Consider the following 16,978-nt stretch of genomic DNA (forward strand, 5'->3'; position numbering starts at 1 on the left):
AGCCAGGTGCCTTAATGAATCACATCAAGTAATTTGGTGACATCTACAGCACTGGGGAGGTGATAGTCAAAACCCTTGAGGCACATTCCCATTACAAAGACAACACTATTACATCAGTTTTTAAACACTATGCCATAAATAGTGTTTGTTTGTCCTTTAATTAAGGATGGGTGGTCTTTTGGGTATAGATCATGGGCATTCTCCTCACTACCAAGTTTGGATGGGGCACACAATACTATTGTGTTGCCAGCTATTCAAGAACATCAGAATGGACACTACTTTAACAATACACATTCAGAGGCATGTTTCTTCTGACTCTAATGAATTACAAGTAGGTAAGCAGATCTTTGCTCGCTATATTCTTGCAATTCATAGTTGGCCCAGTAATTATAACATCTTAACCTGACCTCTTTACATACAGCTGCGTGCGCACATATTTCAATTCAGGCTGAACTGGACAAAAGTAACTCTTATGGTGTAAACCACAAGTAGGAACATTGTTCACTGATCATCACCTACATAACAGAAGGGTTCTCTTCAATGCTTGACATTATACTGTACATGAGGAAATTACTAACATACTGTTCTCTCAACACACAGGCTACACAATCTAAGCATCCCATTTGTACTTGTTTAGGATTATAGTTCCCTTCCCCATTCTCAAGGCTTCAGAGACTGTCCTATCAGTGGTTTAAATAAAACACAACAAGCTTTTGGAATGCATACAAACATTTTGGTTTCTCCCATAAGACCTTGTTTGAAGGCAGAGAACATCATCCATGTACCATCATCTGGGAGTGGCTAAGACAGTGTAGTGTTGAGAAAACCCAGGACTTTTAAGTTGTCTTGCTTTGAGAGAAAATGGAGGGTGGGGAAGCAGTCCTTGTACAGTAGGCTGTTTATAGCAAATGCTTTATCATTTGTTAGTGTGTCCCTCTGGCTATCTGCCCTTTTTAGAGCTATCTTATTTTCCTGTGTTCTGTCTTTCAGATTGTTTACTTGTTTGCTGATCTGTTTGTTTATCCATTTCTTTCTGTCTGCCACTGCTTATCGTTCCTGATTTATCTGTTAGTTCAGTATCTATCTGTACTTGTTACTTATCATCTTTTACTTATAGGTTATGCAGAAAGAGGTTGAAGAGGAGACAAAAGGATTTCTGCAGAAAATCAGCAGCCTGTTTCACACTAAGATTGTCTTGGACATTTACAAGGGTAACCTGGCTCCACAGTTGACAGCAGTCACACAACACTATCAAACAACAGAGAGGGATTCACATGTTAGGTAACTGGATTAGCCCCTGAAGGCACAAATGTTAATGTGACTCAACTATATTTTAGTTATGAGAGAGTCCGAACTAATGGTATTTCATTCTCATTCTCTTAATATACTAATCAGAACTGTGCTTTTCTCTACAGTGCACCACTTTAACATTCTTAAAGTGTGAGCCTCACCATGCGTATCTCACCTATTGAAAAACCTGTGTCAAAAACCTCATACAATTTTTGTGTATTTATTTTACTGCCTGGTATCGGTGTTACCTGCTGTATATGCTTAAGTAGGATAATTACAGATTCACCATGGGCCATAACAGATGAAGTGCAGCTGAAACTTGAGAGCAGGATAAGGGACGGAATTTTTAAAATAACTATTATAGCATTTTAGAGGAGTAGTTTAAACTAAGTCACTATGGGGCCAAACTTGATGGTCCTACCGCTGGCTTCGGCGGTTTCCCCGTTTTTTCGGCGCTCACCCCTCCAGGGGAGATTGGCGAGGCCCTCACACCGGCCGTTTGGAAGGACCTCTGGGGAGTGTGCGCCGGTGTGCAATGCCGAAAAAAGTCCTCCCACCCGAGATTCATCCGAGCGGTCCTCCGCCCCTGCAGGAGAAAAGACCACTGCGTGGGAGCAGGTCTTACCTGGACGATAGGTATGAAGACCTGCAAGAATTTTCCAACATTCTATAGATTCTGGATCAGTTCCTATGGATTGGAGGGTAGCTAATGTCACCCCACTTTTTAAAAAAGGAGGGAGAGAGAAAACAGGGAATTATAGACCGGTCAGCCTGACATCGATAGTGGAGAAAATGCTGGAATCAATTATTAAAGATGTAATAGCAGCGCATTTGGAAAGCAGTGACAGGATCGGTCCAAGTCAGCATGGGTTTATGAAAGGGAAATCATGCTTGACAAATCTTCTAGAATTTTTTGAGGATGTAACTAGTAGAGTGGACAAGGAGAACCAGTGGATGTGGTGTATTTGGACTTTGAAAAGGCTTTTGACAAGGTCCCACACAAGAGATTAATGTGCAATATTAAAGCACATGGTATTGGGAGTAATGTATTGATGTAGATAGAGAACTGGTTGGCAGACAGAAAACAAAGAGTAGGAATAAACGGGTCCTTTTCAGAATGGCAGGCAGTGACTAGTGGGGTACCTCAAGGTTCTGGGACCCCAACTATTTAGAATATACATTCATGAATTAGACAAAGGAATTGAATGTAATATCTCCAAGTTTGCAGATGACACTAAGCTGGGTGGCAGTGTGAGCTGTGAGGAGCATGCTAAGAGGCTGCAGGGTGACTTGGACAGGTTAGGTGAGTGGGCAAATGCATGGCAGATACAGTATAATGTAGATAAATGTGAGGTTATCCACTTTGGTGGCAAAAACAGGAAGGCAGAATATTATCTGAATGGTGACAGATTAGGAAAAGGGGAGGTGCAACGAGACTTGGGTGTCATGGTACATCAGTCATTGAAAGTTGGCATACAGGTACAGCAGGCGGTGAAGAAGGCAAATGGCATGTTGGCCTTCATAGAGGATTTGAGTATAGGACCAGGGAGGTCTTACTGCAGTTGTACAGTGCCTTGATGAGGCCACACCTTGAATATTGTGTTAAGTTTTGGTCTCCTAATCTGAGGAAGGACATTCTTGCTGTTGAGGAAGTACAGCGAAGGTGCACCAGACTGATTCCCAGGATGGCAGGATTGACATATGAAGAAAGACTGGATCGACTAGGCTTATATTCACTGGAATTTAGAAGAATGAGAGGGAATCACAGAAACATATAAAATTCTGATGATTGGACAGGTTAGATGCAGGAAGAATGTTCCCGATATTGGGGATGTCCAGAACCACGGGTCACAGTCTAAGGATAAGGGGTAAGCCATTTAGGACCGAGATGAGGAGGAACTTCTTCACTCAGAGAATTGTGAACCTGTGGAATTCTCTACCACAGAAACTTGTTGAGGCCAATTCGTTAGATATATTCAAAAGGGAGTTAGATGTGGCCCTTACGGCTAAAGGGATCAAGGGGTATAGAGAGAAAGCAGGAATGGGGTACTAAAGTTGATCAGCCATTACCATATTGAATGGTGGTGCAGGCTCGAAGGGCCGAATGGCCTACTCCTGCACCTATTTTCTATGTTTCTATTTAAAAGGTAAGTGAGATTTTTTTTATACTTCTTTTGCAGCGATTTTGTGTTATCAAGGGTCCTCTGAACGTTTTGCGATTTTAAAAAATTTTTTGAGCATTTTTTTTTTGTGTGTTTCCCCCCTCCCTAGGGCCGACTCCAGCCTCGGCGTAACTTTCTCCAGGATTCCATTTGCCGTCCAGAATCCCCTCTACCGCCCAGAATCGGCGTGGTAATGCTCATTTATGCCCATGGCACTTTTTTCCTCCTTTTTTGACCAAAGTTCCACCCAAAGTACCGTCAGGATCTTAGCGGTCTTTTCTGGTAAATGGGCGGAACTTGCCTTTTATCAATTTCGACCCCTATATTTGTAAGGTTCATATGATAGACAAGTTCTTCTTCGTTCTGAGTATTTTTCCTCCTCCAGTGCTGGTCATTCTGCGTCTGGATAGTGATGCCACACACAGACATCACAGATTAAACATTCTGTTCTCACCTAATGTCCGCTAGGCTTGCTTTCCAGGAGGATTACTGGATAATGATCAGGAACAGGAACCCTGGCTGATTGAACCCTTGCCCCGGATGCTGAGGCCAAATGTACTGCCTCTACTGTTGGCCTGGCTGAGATCACCGAACTCAACACAGATCTTTGTAGTAGGGACTGTGATTCAAATAGCACTATAGATTATATCAACTGTGATGCAGAGAAATATGTATGTCATGGGGAATAAATACCTTATATACTAAACAAAATATAACATGCAACTAGTATTGCTGCAAAACAATTTGTAATAATCAGGTTGCTGTCGGATATAAAATAAAAAAGTATTTTAAAAACATTTTTATTTATATTTGACTTTTAGAAATAGTGTTGCAGAAGAAAATGAACATCTTGCAGTAGAGGAGTGTTCAAATGGTGTACCACATCTAAAGAGATTAAAAGAGCATCAGTCGAATGATATGTTGGCCACAGAGTCTGGAGAAGGCCTAAGAATTGCACGAAGGCTATTTAAGGAAATAGAGGTTCTGAAAACAGAAACTCACAGAAGCTCACCTGATTGGCGATTGTTTGAGGATGAAGACTACATGAAGAAAAAAAGTACTGGAGCTGCGCAGGAAACTCGGAGCTTTGCCGTGGAAAATGCTGCAGGGCAAGCAACTGAAACAGAATGGCAGGTAATGTTAAAATGGTGCTAGGTGGGAAATAGAAATGTTGCCCATCACAGTGAAATATTTTGTTTTTACTTTTTTCTGAAAATATTTTTGGTTAAATTTCCACCTTTTATTCAAATTTTTTGTCTCATAATACTGTGAATCGCCATGGGATGTTTCACTATGTTACAGGCACTATATAAATACAAGTTATTGTTGTTTATGAATTTATCCCCACTGTCTGTCCATCTGGCTTGATGCCTCTGCAGCTGAGAGGGTGGAAGAATAATCAATTCCTAGGCTGTACTTAACCTCCAGTAGCAATGCCACCAGAAGGTGCACAGTCCCATACAAATGGAAGCTAAGTATACTCTTGTAGCTTAATGTGTACAACACTGACTTGTTTTATTCTCTTTTACCTCCCCATCCCTCCCCTCTTGATGGCATTAGGTCTTGGCTGGGCTACGTTTCTACAGGTTTCTGTTGCCTTCTGATACCTTGTTGAAGTGAATATTTTTAATCTGTAAGAATAAACCATGAATGTCAGTAGTCTATGTTATCACAGGAACATCGCCGTGAAGCCTGATCATATCCTTAACTGACATTCACATATATGCACTTTCAGCATAGGTGATTTGATAGTGATCAGGAATAGGAACCCCAGCAGATTTTCTTCCTTTCTCCTGAGCATTTGTTACCTCTAGACTCGACAATTGCAATGCTCTCCTGGCTGGCCTCACACCTTGCACCCTCCGTAAGTTTGAACTCATTCAAAACTCTGCTGCCTATAGTCTAACTTGCACCGTCCCATTCACCATCATCGTGTGCTTGCTGACCTACATTGCCTCCTGGCATGGCAATGCCTCAATTTTAAAATTCTCATCCTGATGTTCAAATTCCTCCTTGGCCTCGCCCCTCTTTATCTCTGTAATCTCCTCCAGCCTTATACCGCTCTGAAATCTCTGCACCTCTCCAATTCTGGTCTCTTGCGCATACCCGATTTTCTTCACGCCAACTTTGGCGGCCGTACCTTCAGCTACCTCGGGCCTAAGCTTTGCAATTCCCTGCCTAAACAGCTCTGCCTCTTTATCTCGCTCTTCTCCTTTAAGATGCTCCTTAAAACCACTCTCTTTGACCAAGCGCCAATATCTCCTTATGTGGCTCGGTGCTTGATAACAGTCCTAGTGCCTTGGGATATTTTACTGCTTTGAAGGCGCTATTTAAAGTTGTTGTTTACAGTAAATATCTAGGGGCAGAAATTGAGCCCCGCCCCAATCCATTGGGCGGAGATACCAGAGAAATGTTGGGGTTGGGGCGATGTTCAGGGCGGCTGCGGGCAGATGTGCCCTTGCAGCAGGTCAGGCGCCCCGACCAGTCATCAGCATAGCACTGACATGTCAATTAAAGGGGGGGGGGGGGCCTCTGCAGAGTTTTCTGTTAGGTCCACAGGGCTGCCAGGGAGGGTTTCAGCCGGGCCAGTACAGTAGCCTGGAAACCTGTTGGCGGCCCGGCCGAACCCGGGGATATAATTGTTGGCCCGACCTGGCATTCGGCCAACAATAAAAAATAATATGGCAACTGCGGCAGCGCGACCTCCCATTTAAGGGCGGATGCGCCGCCCAGCCACAGACAACTCCCCGCTGGGGAAAGCTGTCAGTGGCGCCAACCAGCGGCGGCGCTCCTGCAGGGCAATTCGCACAGGGGACGGAAAGGGGGTCACCACTGGTCGTTGTGGGATCAGCACATGCCCACGCAGTGGGAAAATTGGCAGAGTGGAAACCCGTTCCCTCCCCTTCTGGCCTTTGGCAATTTCAGTCGGGTTGCCCGATCCGTCTGCCCCCAGTCGGTAAGGCCTCTCCACTCCATTCCCACCTCGTGGAGTCGGTAATGGAGCTTATGGAGGGGGAGGGGGGGGGCGCAATTTCGGGTCCCTTTCTATTAAACAAGTTACTTTGTATTTTTGAGAACATGCCATTCGCAATTTCTGTTCCTTCTAGCTAACTATTATGTTCTTCTTGCTATAGCTTGAATTTGAGATGTCTCCAGAGCATTGCACACTTCATTTAGATGGATCCAGTCAGACAGAGAATAAGCCAAGATGTGCCACCAGCTCAGTGACTGTCCAACTCCAGAGAGCTTGTCAGGGTTTGAGTCACAACATAGATCAGCAACAAAGTACGTAACCTGACACCAGGAGTTGTGCAATGAAACTAGCTCATGAAGAGGGTACCAGAAATATGTCAGATACTGAAAATATGAAAGAAAAAGGCAGGTTAACAATTTAGGTGGCATAGATGAAGTGTCCCACTGATGCAAGGATCCCATTGAGACATTAACTTGTCTTTTCTCTTTCAGATGGGCATTGGCATTCTGTGTATTTCTAGCATGTTTTTTTATTTTATACAGTGATTGGTACCTGGGAGATACAAATAGTAATCTCATTAAGGGGTCATCTAAATCCCACTGGTAGATTAGAATCTTCAAATCACTCTTGTCTATATACTTAGCTGTCTTTCTATATATCAGATGTCATCTGGACTCGGTGTTCTCCAAGTCACAAGGTTGTAGAATCATGCCTCATCATAGGACAATCATATGATTTAGGCTGATATGGTATGGCAGTGCCGAGGTCCTTTCTGCCTGTTCCGGTGGATGTAAAAGATCACATTGCACTATTCAAAGTTTTCCTGTTGTATTGGCTACCGCTTACCCATCAACAAACAACACCAAAGCAGTTTAGCTCATTTCCTGTTTGTGAACCTTGGTGTACGTAAAATGGCTGTCACAATTGCCTATATCGAAGCAGTTAATACACTTCAAAAAAAGTAATTTATTGGCTGTGAAGTGTTTTGGAATGTCCCAAGGATGTTAGTCGATCACCGTGGTCGCACACAGGAATTCAGACCAGTGTGTTGGCTTCAGGTGAAGCAGGGTTCGAGGCTGTGGGATATTTGGACTGGGGCATACAGATGCAATTCAGTCTCTCTTTTAAAGCCCCTTATATTTTTATATTTTCCATATAAATTTTTATGTACTCCTTGACTTATATTGGTTTATGATCCGCCAATGCCTCACATTTTAAAATCTCATCCGTCTGTTTAAATCCCTTAATGGGATAGTCGCTCCCTATCTCTGTAACCCCCTCCAGTGGTACATCCCCTCCCACCCTAAATACCCTATGTCTCGGACTTAGGTTTTCTCCTATTTCTCCTATCCATTGGTGGGAGGGTGTGATTACAAATTATATATTTACATAGATAGCTTCCTTTATAAATTTGGACAACTACAACTTACATTTATAAAGTACCTTTAATATAGAAACTCACCCTAGGCACTTCACCGAGGCATAAGGAGATAGATTGGATGCTGGGCCAAAGAATAAGATATTAGGAGAGGGACCAAAACTCTGCTCAAAGAAATGAGTTTTAAGGAGGTTTATTGAGTGGGGGGTGTGGAATACAACGAAGGAGCAGTTTGGATCCTAGATGGCTGAGACATGGCCGCCACTACTGGGGCGAATGATGAGAGATGATTCACTGAGTGGCAGTGCCATCATCTTTCAGCTGGTATGAGTGACATTCCTAGTAGGCTTCATGCCAAGCACACCCAGCGTGTCACCTGAGCTCAGTTACAACCAGGAGAGTTTGTAGGTTAGCCTCCTTTGTGGCATCATCTTCTCTGGTTACTTGTTTGTCTGCCTGTGCCAGCTTCTCCTGTGATAGACATTCTGGAAAAATGGCACAAAATATTCATGAGAGATGCAGTCATGCTGGCTGATAGTCAAGCCAAGTAACTCTTCTCAGCAGTGAACTTTGGGGAACCTGTTTTTTCTAGGCAAACGTGGCAGCCGATTTGTGCACAGCAGGGTCCCACAAACAGCAATGAAATGAATAACTGTTAACTAATACCACTAAAACAAATTAACTAATGATTGTTGGCTGAAATAAAAAGCTGGTAGCAGTAAAAGTGACCATGAAGTTAGTGGATTGTCGTAAAAGTCCAACTGGTTCACTAATGTCTTTCAGGGAAGGAAATTTGCTGCCCAGCTGGTCTGGGCCTACATGACTCAAGTCCCACACTAACGCCCTCTGAAAGTGGCCCAGCAAGCCACTTAGTTGTATCAAAAGCAAGAAGCCACCCTCCCGCCACTACCTTCTCAGAGCAACTAGGGATGGGCAATGAATGCTGGCCTTGCAGCAATGCCTTCATCCTGAGACTGAATGACTGGGACTTTGCTCTTTTCACACAAACTGTTTCACTGAATGATGCCTTCAGGCAGACAAATAATAGGTGAATTGTTGGCATTTAATTCATAACAACATTAGTGGAGCAACCATTTAAAATCTGACAATAAAACTGAAGGTATTTATTCAAGATTTCAAATTTGAGTGCTATATTTTGAGAGAAAAAAACAATATTCATCGTTTTTAGCTTATTTTGTTTATAGAAACATAGAAACATAGAAAATAGGTGCAGGAGTAGGCCATTCAGCTCTTCTAGCCTGCACCGCCATTCAATGAGTCCATGGCTGAACATGAAACTTCAGTACCCCCTTCCTGCTTTCTCGCCATACCCCTTGATCCCCCGAGTAGTAATGACTTCATCTAACTCCCTTTTGAATATATTTAGTGAATTGGCCTCAACTACTTTCTGTGGTAGAGAATTCCACAGGTTCACCACTCTCTGGGTGAAGAAGTTTCTCCTCATCTCGGTCCTAAATGGCTTACCCCTTATGCTTAGACTGTGACCCCTGGTTCTGGACTTCCCCAACATTGGGAACATTCTTCCTGCATCTAACCTGTCTGAACCCATCAGAATTTTAAACGTTTCTATGAGGTCCCCTCTCATTCTTCTGAACTCCAGTGAATACAAGCCCAGTTGATCCAGTCTTTCTTGATAGGTCAGTCCCACCATCCCGGGAATCAGTCTGGTGAATCTTCGCTGCACTCGCTCAATAGCAAGAATGTCCTTCCTCAAGTTAGGAGACCAAAACTGTACACAATACTCCAGGTGTGGCCTCACCAAGGCCCTGTACAACTGTAGCAATACCTCCCTGCCCCTGTACTCAAATCCCCTCGCTATGAAGGCCAACATGCCATTTGCTTTCTTAACCGCCTGCTTTACCTGCATGCCAACCTTCAATGACTGATGTACCATGACACCCATGTCTCGTTGCACCTCCCCTTTTCCTAATCTGTCACCATTCAGATAATAGTCTGTCTCTCTGTTTTTACCACCAAAGTGGATAACCTCACATTTATCCACATTATACTTCATCTGCCATGCATTTGCCCACTCACCTAACCTATCCAAGTCACTCTGCAGCCTCATAGCATCCTCCTCGCAGCTCACACTGCCACCCAACTTAGTGTCATCCGCAAATTTGGAGATACTACATTTCATCCCCTCGTCTAAATCATTAATGTACAATGTAAACAGCTGGGGCCCCAGCACAGAACCTTGCGGTACCCCACTAGTCACTGCCTGCCATTCTGAAAAGTACCCATTTACTCCTACTCTTTGCTTCCTGTCTGACAACCAGTTCTCAATCCACGTCAGCACACTACCCCCAATCCCATGTGCTTTAACTTTGCACATTAATCTCTTGTGTGGGACCTTGTCGAAAGCCTTCTGAAAGTCCAAATATACCACATCAACTGGTTCTCCTTTGTCCACTTTACTGGAAACATCCTCAAAAAATTAATGAAGATTTGTCAAGCATGATTTCCCTTTCACAAATCCATGCTGACTTGGACCTATCATGTCACCATTTTCCAAATCCGCTGCTATGACATCCTTAATAATTGATTCCATCATTTTACCCACTACTGAGGTCAGGCTGACCGGTCTATAATTCCCTGTTTTCTCTCCCTCCTTTTTTAAAAAGTGGGGTTACATTGGCTACCCTCCACTCGATAGGAACTGATCCAGAGTCAATGGAATGTTGGAAAATGACTGTCAATGCATCCGCTATTTCCAAGGCCACCTCCTTAAGTACTCTGGGATGCAGTCCATCAGGCCCTGGGGATTTATCGGCCTTCAATCCCATCAATTTCCCCAACACAATTTCCCGACTAATAAAGATTTCCCTCAGTTCCTCCTCCTTACTAGACCCTCTGACCCCTTTTATATCCGGAAAGTTGTTTGTGTCCTCCTTAGTGAATACCGAACCAAAGTACTTGTTCAATTGGTCTGCCATTTCTTTGTTCCCCGTTATGACTTCCCCTGATTCTGACTGTACTTCTACTTTTTTTTGTCTTGTAGAACGGTTAGAGCTACTTTATGAAGAGCTGTTTTTGAGAGAGGAAAAAAGTAGAGACAACAATGTGAGTAAAAACATAAATCCCAGGGATTTAACTTCCATTAAATGTCATGCAGATTGGGGAAACCCAGAGTTGATTTCTCCTTTGTGCTGAGTTTACTGTCTTCATTCAGGGCAGCAGTGCTGCAATTGGATTCAGTGCCCCTGAGCTAGAAAAAGAAAGACTTATATAATGCCTTTCATGACCACCGGACGTCTCAAAGCACTTTACAGCTAATGAAGTACTTTTGGAGTGTAGTCACTGTTGTAATGTAGGAAACACAGCAGCCAATTTGTGCACAGCAAGCTCCCGCAAACAGCAATATGATAATGATCAGATAAGCGTTTTTTTTTTGTTATGTTAGTGGAAAGGGTTTCATTCACCAGCACTAGCATTCCTTTCCTAAATGAACAGAACATTTACAAACAAAAAATTATTAAAAAAACCCCAAAATGATGGAAATACAAATCAAGTTAATCAGCAGTTGAGAATGAAAAATGGCTAATATTTCAAATGTAATCCTTCACCAGTTATTTACGCTCAGTATGGTTTCCATATCACAGGACATTATCACTCTTAAGAAGAAGTCAATGACGGAATATGTGACAGCTAAAAAATACATCCAGGATAAGAAATTTGTAGAAATTGTGAAAATTCTGAAGCTAATCCAAAACTATAGCAACTGGAAAAATGAAAACCTGATCAACTTTGGAGAAGCTGGTAAACCATTTTTTTTTAACATCTGCAAGGGCAACAGAGACATGACTGGAGGTGCAGAAAACTCCTGAATTATTGGATCAGTCCAATAGATAAATTGGCCTCGATATTAGCTCCCCCCACCCCCCCCCCAACGACGGGCAGGAGAGGGTCGGGGGTAGGGTTAAAGTTTTAATTATGGGGAATGTGCCCCAACACTCCTTTTTTATGGCGGTAGATATTAGAGTGTCCCGTATCTCCACGGCGGGACACTTCATTAACATATTTAAATTGGGCTCCCACAGTGCAAATGGCAGCCCGATTTAAATTTCACTGCTGTGTGCGTTTCTCAGAGGTCGGGAAACCCGACAGTGAAAAGGAGGCGGGAGCTGCTGGCTTCACAAGGTAAGTGCCTTTTCCAGCACAGCCTGTAGGCCAGGAGGAGCACTGCTGTTCTACCTGGCCCCTCAAGGAAGCCTTCGGCCTCCCCCCTGCCAATTGCGGTTTTCTCTCTCTCTCTTCCCGCCCCCCCCATCCGCCACATTTACCAACCTTACCTTGCCCCCGCACCGCACCCAGCCCTGATTGGCAACTATCGCCAAGGGGCCCCGGCTGTGGCCTCTTGCTACTGGTTTTCCCTCCTGGACACCGGCCAGGCTGTCAATCTGGAAGAATAATGATAATGAGGTCCTGCCTAAATTGAACAGGATATCCACGGCCCCGGCCTTGCGAGGTTCTTCAGCCATTTTTGGCCATCCCCCCCTCCCTGCAAATATTGGCACCATCGTGGTTGAATTTCCATAGGGGTTCTCTCGATCACCCGCTGTAACTTTGACAAAAGATCCACGGAAAACTTGAAACAATGGCGTAGACATTGCATGGCCTTTATGGGTAAGGCTCATGCTATCAAATCCAGGGACCAGATGTTTCCATTGAATTTAGGGTGTGCATTGTGGTGCTGTGGCCTCATTATTTAGCCACAACTTGCATCTCCTAAAATGGGGTGGGCAACAAATTGGGTGCACAACCACAGTATACAGGTCATAACATGATCTGTACAGGGCTTTATGATCCTTATGTGTTCATTGCGTTACTTACTGAAGACTGTGTTTGCTGGTGTCACTCACTGAAGACCATAAGGTCAATAATGTGATGGTGGATGTCATCAGCCACTGAAGGGGCTAATATTTTTAAATTTTGATCCACGGCCAAAGAATATTTACAAGCTAACCTTGTGTTGTGGTACAAGGTCAGCTCATTTGGGCGCAGTTGCATAGTGTCTCAGAGTACATTCGCTCCCTCGTGTTCACTGGAGTCGCTTGCTCCCTCTGAAAACTAACATCATTTAATAGGGAAAAGAAATTTTACTCTACAGTTTGGTGATATTCCTAGAATAAAGTCGGAAAAATATTATTTCCAAAATTTTAAGAAATATCTTGCATCAATATCTTTTTCTTTACTTTTTTCCCCCAGCAAGTGCATTAGTACCTTACCATGAAAAGGCAGTTGGAGGCACTGGAGATAATATGAAGGTGAGGTACCAGCAATGGGGGTGGGAAGGAGTGAAGCATCCTGTGTGTGGACATTCCGGCACTTGTGGCATATACATACACAAATTTATTAATGAATCGTCAAGACAATTTCCAACATATAAAACGAAACATACCATTTTATCCTTGGTTAGGCTTCAGTTAGAATACTGTGTCCAGTTTTTGTTCGTATGGTGGGAGATACTGAGGCATTGGATAGGTTGCAGAGGAGGGTCACAAGATTAATTCTCATTTTAAAATACCTTAGTTACACAGATAGGCTCCACAAGCTGTGTCTCTACACTTTAGTAAGGTGTAGACTCGGAAAATTTGATCGAGATTTATAAAATAAGGAAAGGATTAGACTTGAGTTTATGTAAACCAATTATTTCAAATGAATAGGTCAGGAGGGACCAGGGGTCAGGCTTACATGTTGTGTAACGGCAGAACTAGGTTAGATGTTGGGTGGTTCTTCTCCTATACAATAGTGGATCTGGTCGTCAGATTGCCAGTGGGCACTGATTCGCTGATTTCCTTCAAGCGAGAGTTGGACTTGTTACTGCTGGGGCGGAGATTACTTTGTACAAAAGGTAAGTATCCTGTCACATAATGCAGGGCCAGTGTCACCTGGATTTGTTTTGATCGCCTTATGGTGAGGAATTTTCCATTCTCCAACCATCCCCCTAATTGGCCTGGGTTTTTAAAATCTGTCTTTTTTGCCTTTCCCAGGAAATTACTCAGCTTTGAGGGGGGGGCAGGGGGAGGAGAGTGTATGTATTGTGATGCACAAGGCATCACAGCTGTGTGGGACAGGGCTGGATGCTTTTCCTGTCCCACTTTTGTATATTAATCTCTATTGATGGTAAATTGAACTATTAAAACAGGAAATTAGTTAAATATTGTGTAACTTAATAATGAACAGGAAGTTAGGCTGTTGACACTTTTAGATCACGGTATGGGAGTATGAACATTGCACAACTGTGGATAATGCATCTCTACAGAAAATATTTAGCAAGCTCAAATGATTCTCATTGAGAATGAGGTGACAACACAGATGCCAGCCATTTTCAACATGTGTCAAATCTCCCAATCCCTAGATGATTCAGAAGGCATGGATAGAAATCAGGAAATGATACAGAAACGTTTTCTGATCTGCATCCAGATCCATGAGTAGTCTCTGTTTTAGTGACATGAACAAGTTAGTCCAAGTTTCAATCACTGCCAACCAAAGAGAGCAATGGAGTGCTTGAAGGGAGTCCAAGGCTATGATGGTGGTAATAAATGTTAATATAACAACTTATCAATGACAGGTGCTTAAACTTTAATATAAGTTCAACACAAAAACCCCGTTACATAAGTATACATGTTCAGTCATCTTTGAAGTTACACACACATTGGAAACATATTTAGGGATAGAAACATAGAAACATAGAAAATAGGTGCAGGAGCAGGCCATTCAGCCCTTCTAGCCTGCACCGCCATTCAACGAGTTCATGGCTGAACATGAAACTTCAGTACCCACTTCCTGCTTTCACGCCATACCCCTTGATCCCCCGAGTACTAAGGACTTCATCTAACTCCCTTTTGAATATATTTAGTGAATTGGCCTCAACTACTTCCTGTGGTAGAGAATTCCACAGGTTCACCACTCTCTGGGTGAAGAAGTTTCTCCTTATCTCGGTCCTAAATGGCTTACCCCTTATCCTTAGACTGTGACCCCTGGTTCTGGACTTCCCCAACATTGGGAACATTCTTCCTGCATCCAACCTGTCCAAACCCGTCAGAATTTTAAACGTTTCTATGAGGTCCCCTCTCACTCTTCTGAACTCCAGTGAATACAAGCCCAGTTGATTCAGTCTTTCTTGATAGGTCAGTCCCACCATCCCGGGAATCAGTCTGGTGAATCTTCGCTGCACTCCCTCAACAGCAAGTATGTCCTTCCTCAAGTTAGGAGACCAAAACTGTACACAATACTCCAGGTGTGGCCTCACCAACGCCCTGTACAACTGTAGCAACACCTCCCTGCCCCTGTACTCAAATCCCCTCGCTATGAAGGCCAACATGCCATTTGCTTTCTTAACCGCCTGCTGTACCTGCATGCCAACCTTCAATGACTGATGTACCATGACACCCAGGTCTCGTTGCACCTTCCCTTTTCCTAATCTGTCACCATTCAGATAATAGTCTGTCTCTCTGTTTTTACCACCAAAGTGGATAACCTCACATTTATCCACATTATACTTCATCTGCCACGCATTTGCCCACTCACCTAACCTATCCAAGTCACTCTGTAGCCTCATAGCATCCTCCTCGCAGCTCACACTGCCACCCAACTTAGTGTCATCCGCAAATTTGGAGATACTACATTTAATCCCTTCGTCTAAATCATTAATGTATAATGTAAACAGCTGGGGCCCCAGCACAGAACCCTGCGGTACCCCACTAGTCACTGCCTGCCATTCCGAAAAGTACCCATTTACTCCTACTCTTTGCTTCCTGTCTGACAACCAGTTCTCAATCCACGTCAGCACACTACCCCCAATCCCATGTGCTTTAACTTTGCACATTAATCTCCTGTGTGGGACCTTGTCGAAAGCCTTCTGAAAGTCCAAATATACCACATCAACTGGTACTCCTTTGTCCACTTTATTGGAAACATCCTCAAAAAATTCCAGAAGATTTGTCAAGCATGATCTCCCTTTTACAAATCCATGCTGACTTGGACCTATCATGTCACCATTTTCCAAATGCGCTGCTATGACATCCTTAATAATTGATTCCATCATTTTACCCACTACTGAGGTCAGGCTGACCGGTCTATAATTCCCTGCTTTCTCTCTCCCTCCTTTTTTAAAAAGTGGGGTTACATTGGCTACCCTCCACTCGATAGGAACTGATCCAGAGTCAATGGAATGTTGGAAAATGACTGTCAATGCATCCGCTATTTCCAAGGCCACCTCCTTAAGTACTCTGGGATGCAGTCCATCAGGCCCTGGGGATTTATCGGCCTTCAATCCCATCAATTTCCCCAACACAATTTCCCGACTAATAAAGATTTCCCTCAGTTCCTCCTCTTTAATAGACCCTCTGACCACTTTTATATCCGGAAGGTTGTTTGTGTCCTCCTTAGTGAATACTGAACCAAAGTACATGTTCAATTGGTCTGCCATTTCTTTGTTCCCCGTTATGACTTCCCCTGATTCTGACTGCAGGGGACCTACGTTTGTTTTTACTAACCTCTTTCTCTTTACATACCTATAGAAACTTTTGCAATCCGCCTTAATGTTCCCTGCAAGCTTCTTCTCGTACTCCATTTTCCCTGCCCTAATCAAACCCTTTGTCCTCCTCTGCTGAGTTCTAAATTTCTCCCAGTCCTCAGGTTCGCTGCTATTTCTGGCCAATTTGTATGCTACTTCCTTGGCTTTAATACTATCCCTGATTTCCCTAGATAGCCACGGTTGAGCCACCTTCCCTTTTTTATTTTTACGCCAGACAGGAATGTACAATTGTTGTAATTCATCCATGCGTTCTCTAAATGTCTGCCATTGCCCATCCACAGTCAACCCCTTAAGTATCATTAGCCAATCTATCTTAGCCAATTCATGCCTCATACCTTCAAAGTTACCCTTCTTTAAGTTCTGGACCATGGTCTCTGAATTAACTGTTTCATTCTCCATCCTAATGCAGAATTCCACCATATTATGGTCACTCTTCCCCAAGGGGCCTCGCACAATGAGATTGCTAATTAATCCTCTCTCATTACACAACACCCAGTCTAAGATGGCCTCCCCCCTAGTTGGTTCCTCGACATATTGGTCTAGAAAACCATCCCTTATGCATTCCAGGAAATCCTCCTCCACCGTATTGCTTCCAGTTTGGCTAGCCCAAT

General features: G+C 43.5%; 1 protein-coding gene across 5 annotated transcripts in view; it reads left to right on the forward strand.

Annotated features, from left to right (window-relative positions):
* Nucleotides 1-16,978, forward strand: part of LOC139230085 (inositol 1,4,5-triphosphate receptor associated 2-like) — a 131,984-nt gene that overhangs the window by 74,063 nt on the left and 40,943 nt on the right. For all 5 annotated transcript variants that reach the window (XM_070861893.1, XM_070861890.1, XM_070861891.1 and 2 more), the window contains 6 exons: nucleotides 1,118-1,281; nucleotides 4,274-4,586; nucleotides 6,587-6,737; nucleotides 10,827-10,888; nucleotides 11,428-11,584; nucleotides 13,034-13,092. In XM_070861893.1, coding sequence (XP_070717994.1) covers nucleotides 1,118-1,281; nucleotides 4,274-4,586; nucleotides 6,587-6,737; nucleotides 10,827-10,888; nucleotides 11,428-11,584; nucleotides 13,034-13,092 — 906 coding nt within the window. The remainder of the gene's footprint in view (nucleotides 1-1,117; nucleotides 1,282-4,273; nucleotides 4,587-6,586; nucleotides 6,738-10,826; nucleotides 10,889-11,427; nucleotides 11,585-13,033; nucleotides 13,093-16,978) is intronic.

The sequence above is a fragment of the Pristiophorus japonicus genome, chromosome 19, assembly GCF_044704955.1.
Source record: "Pristiophorus japonicus isolate sPriJap1 chromosome 19, sPriJap1.hap1, whole genome shotgun sequence".
NCBI lineage: Eukaryota > Metazoa > Chordata > Chondrichthyes > Pristiophoridae > Pristiophorus > Pristiophorus japonicus.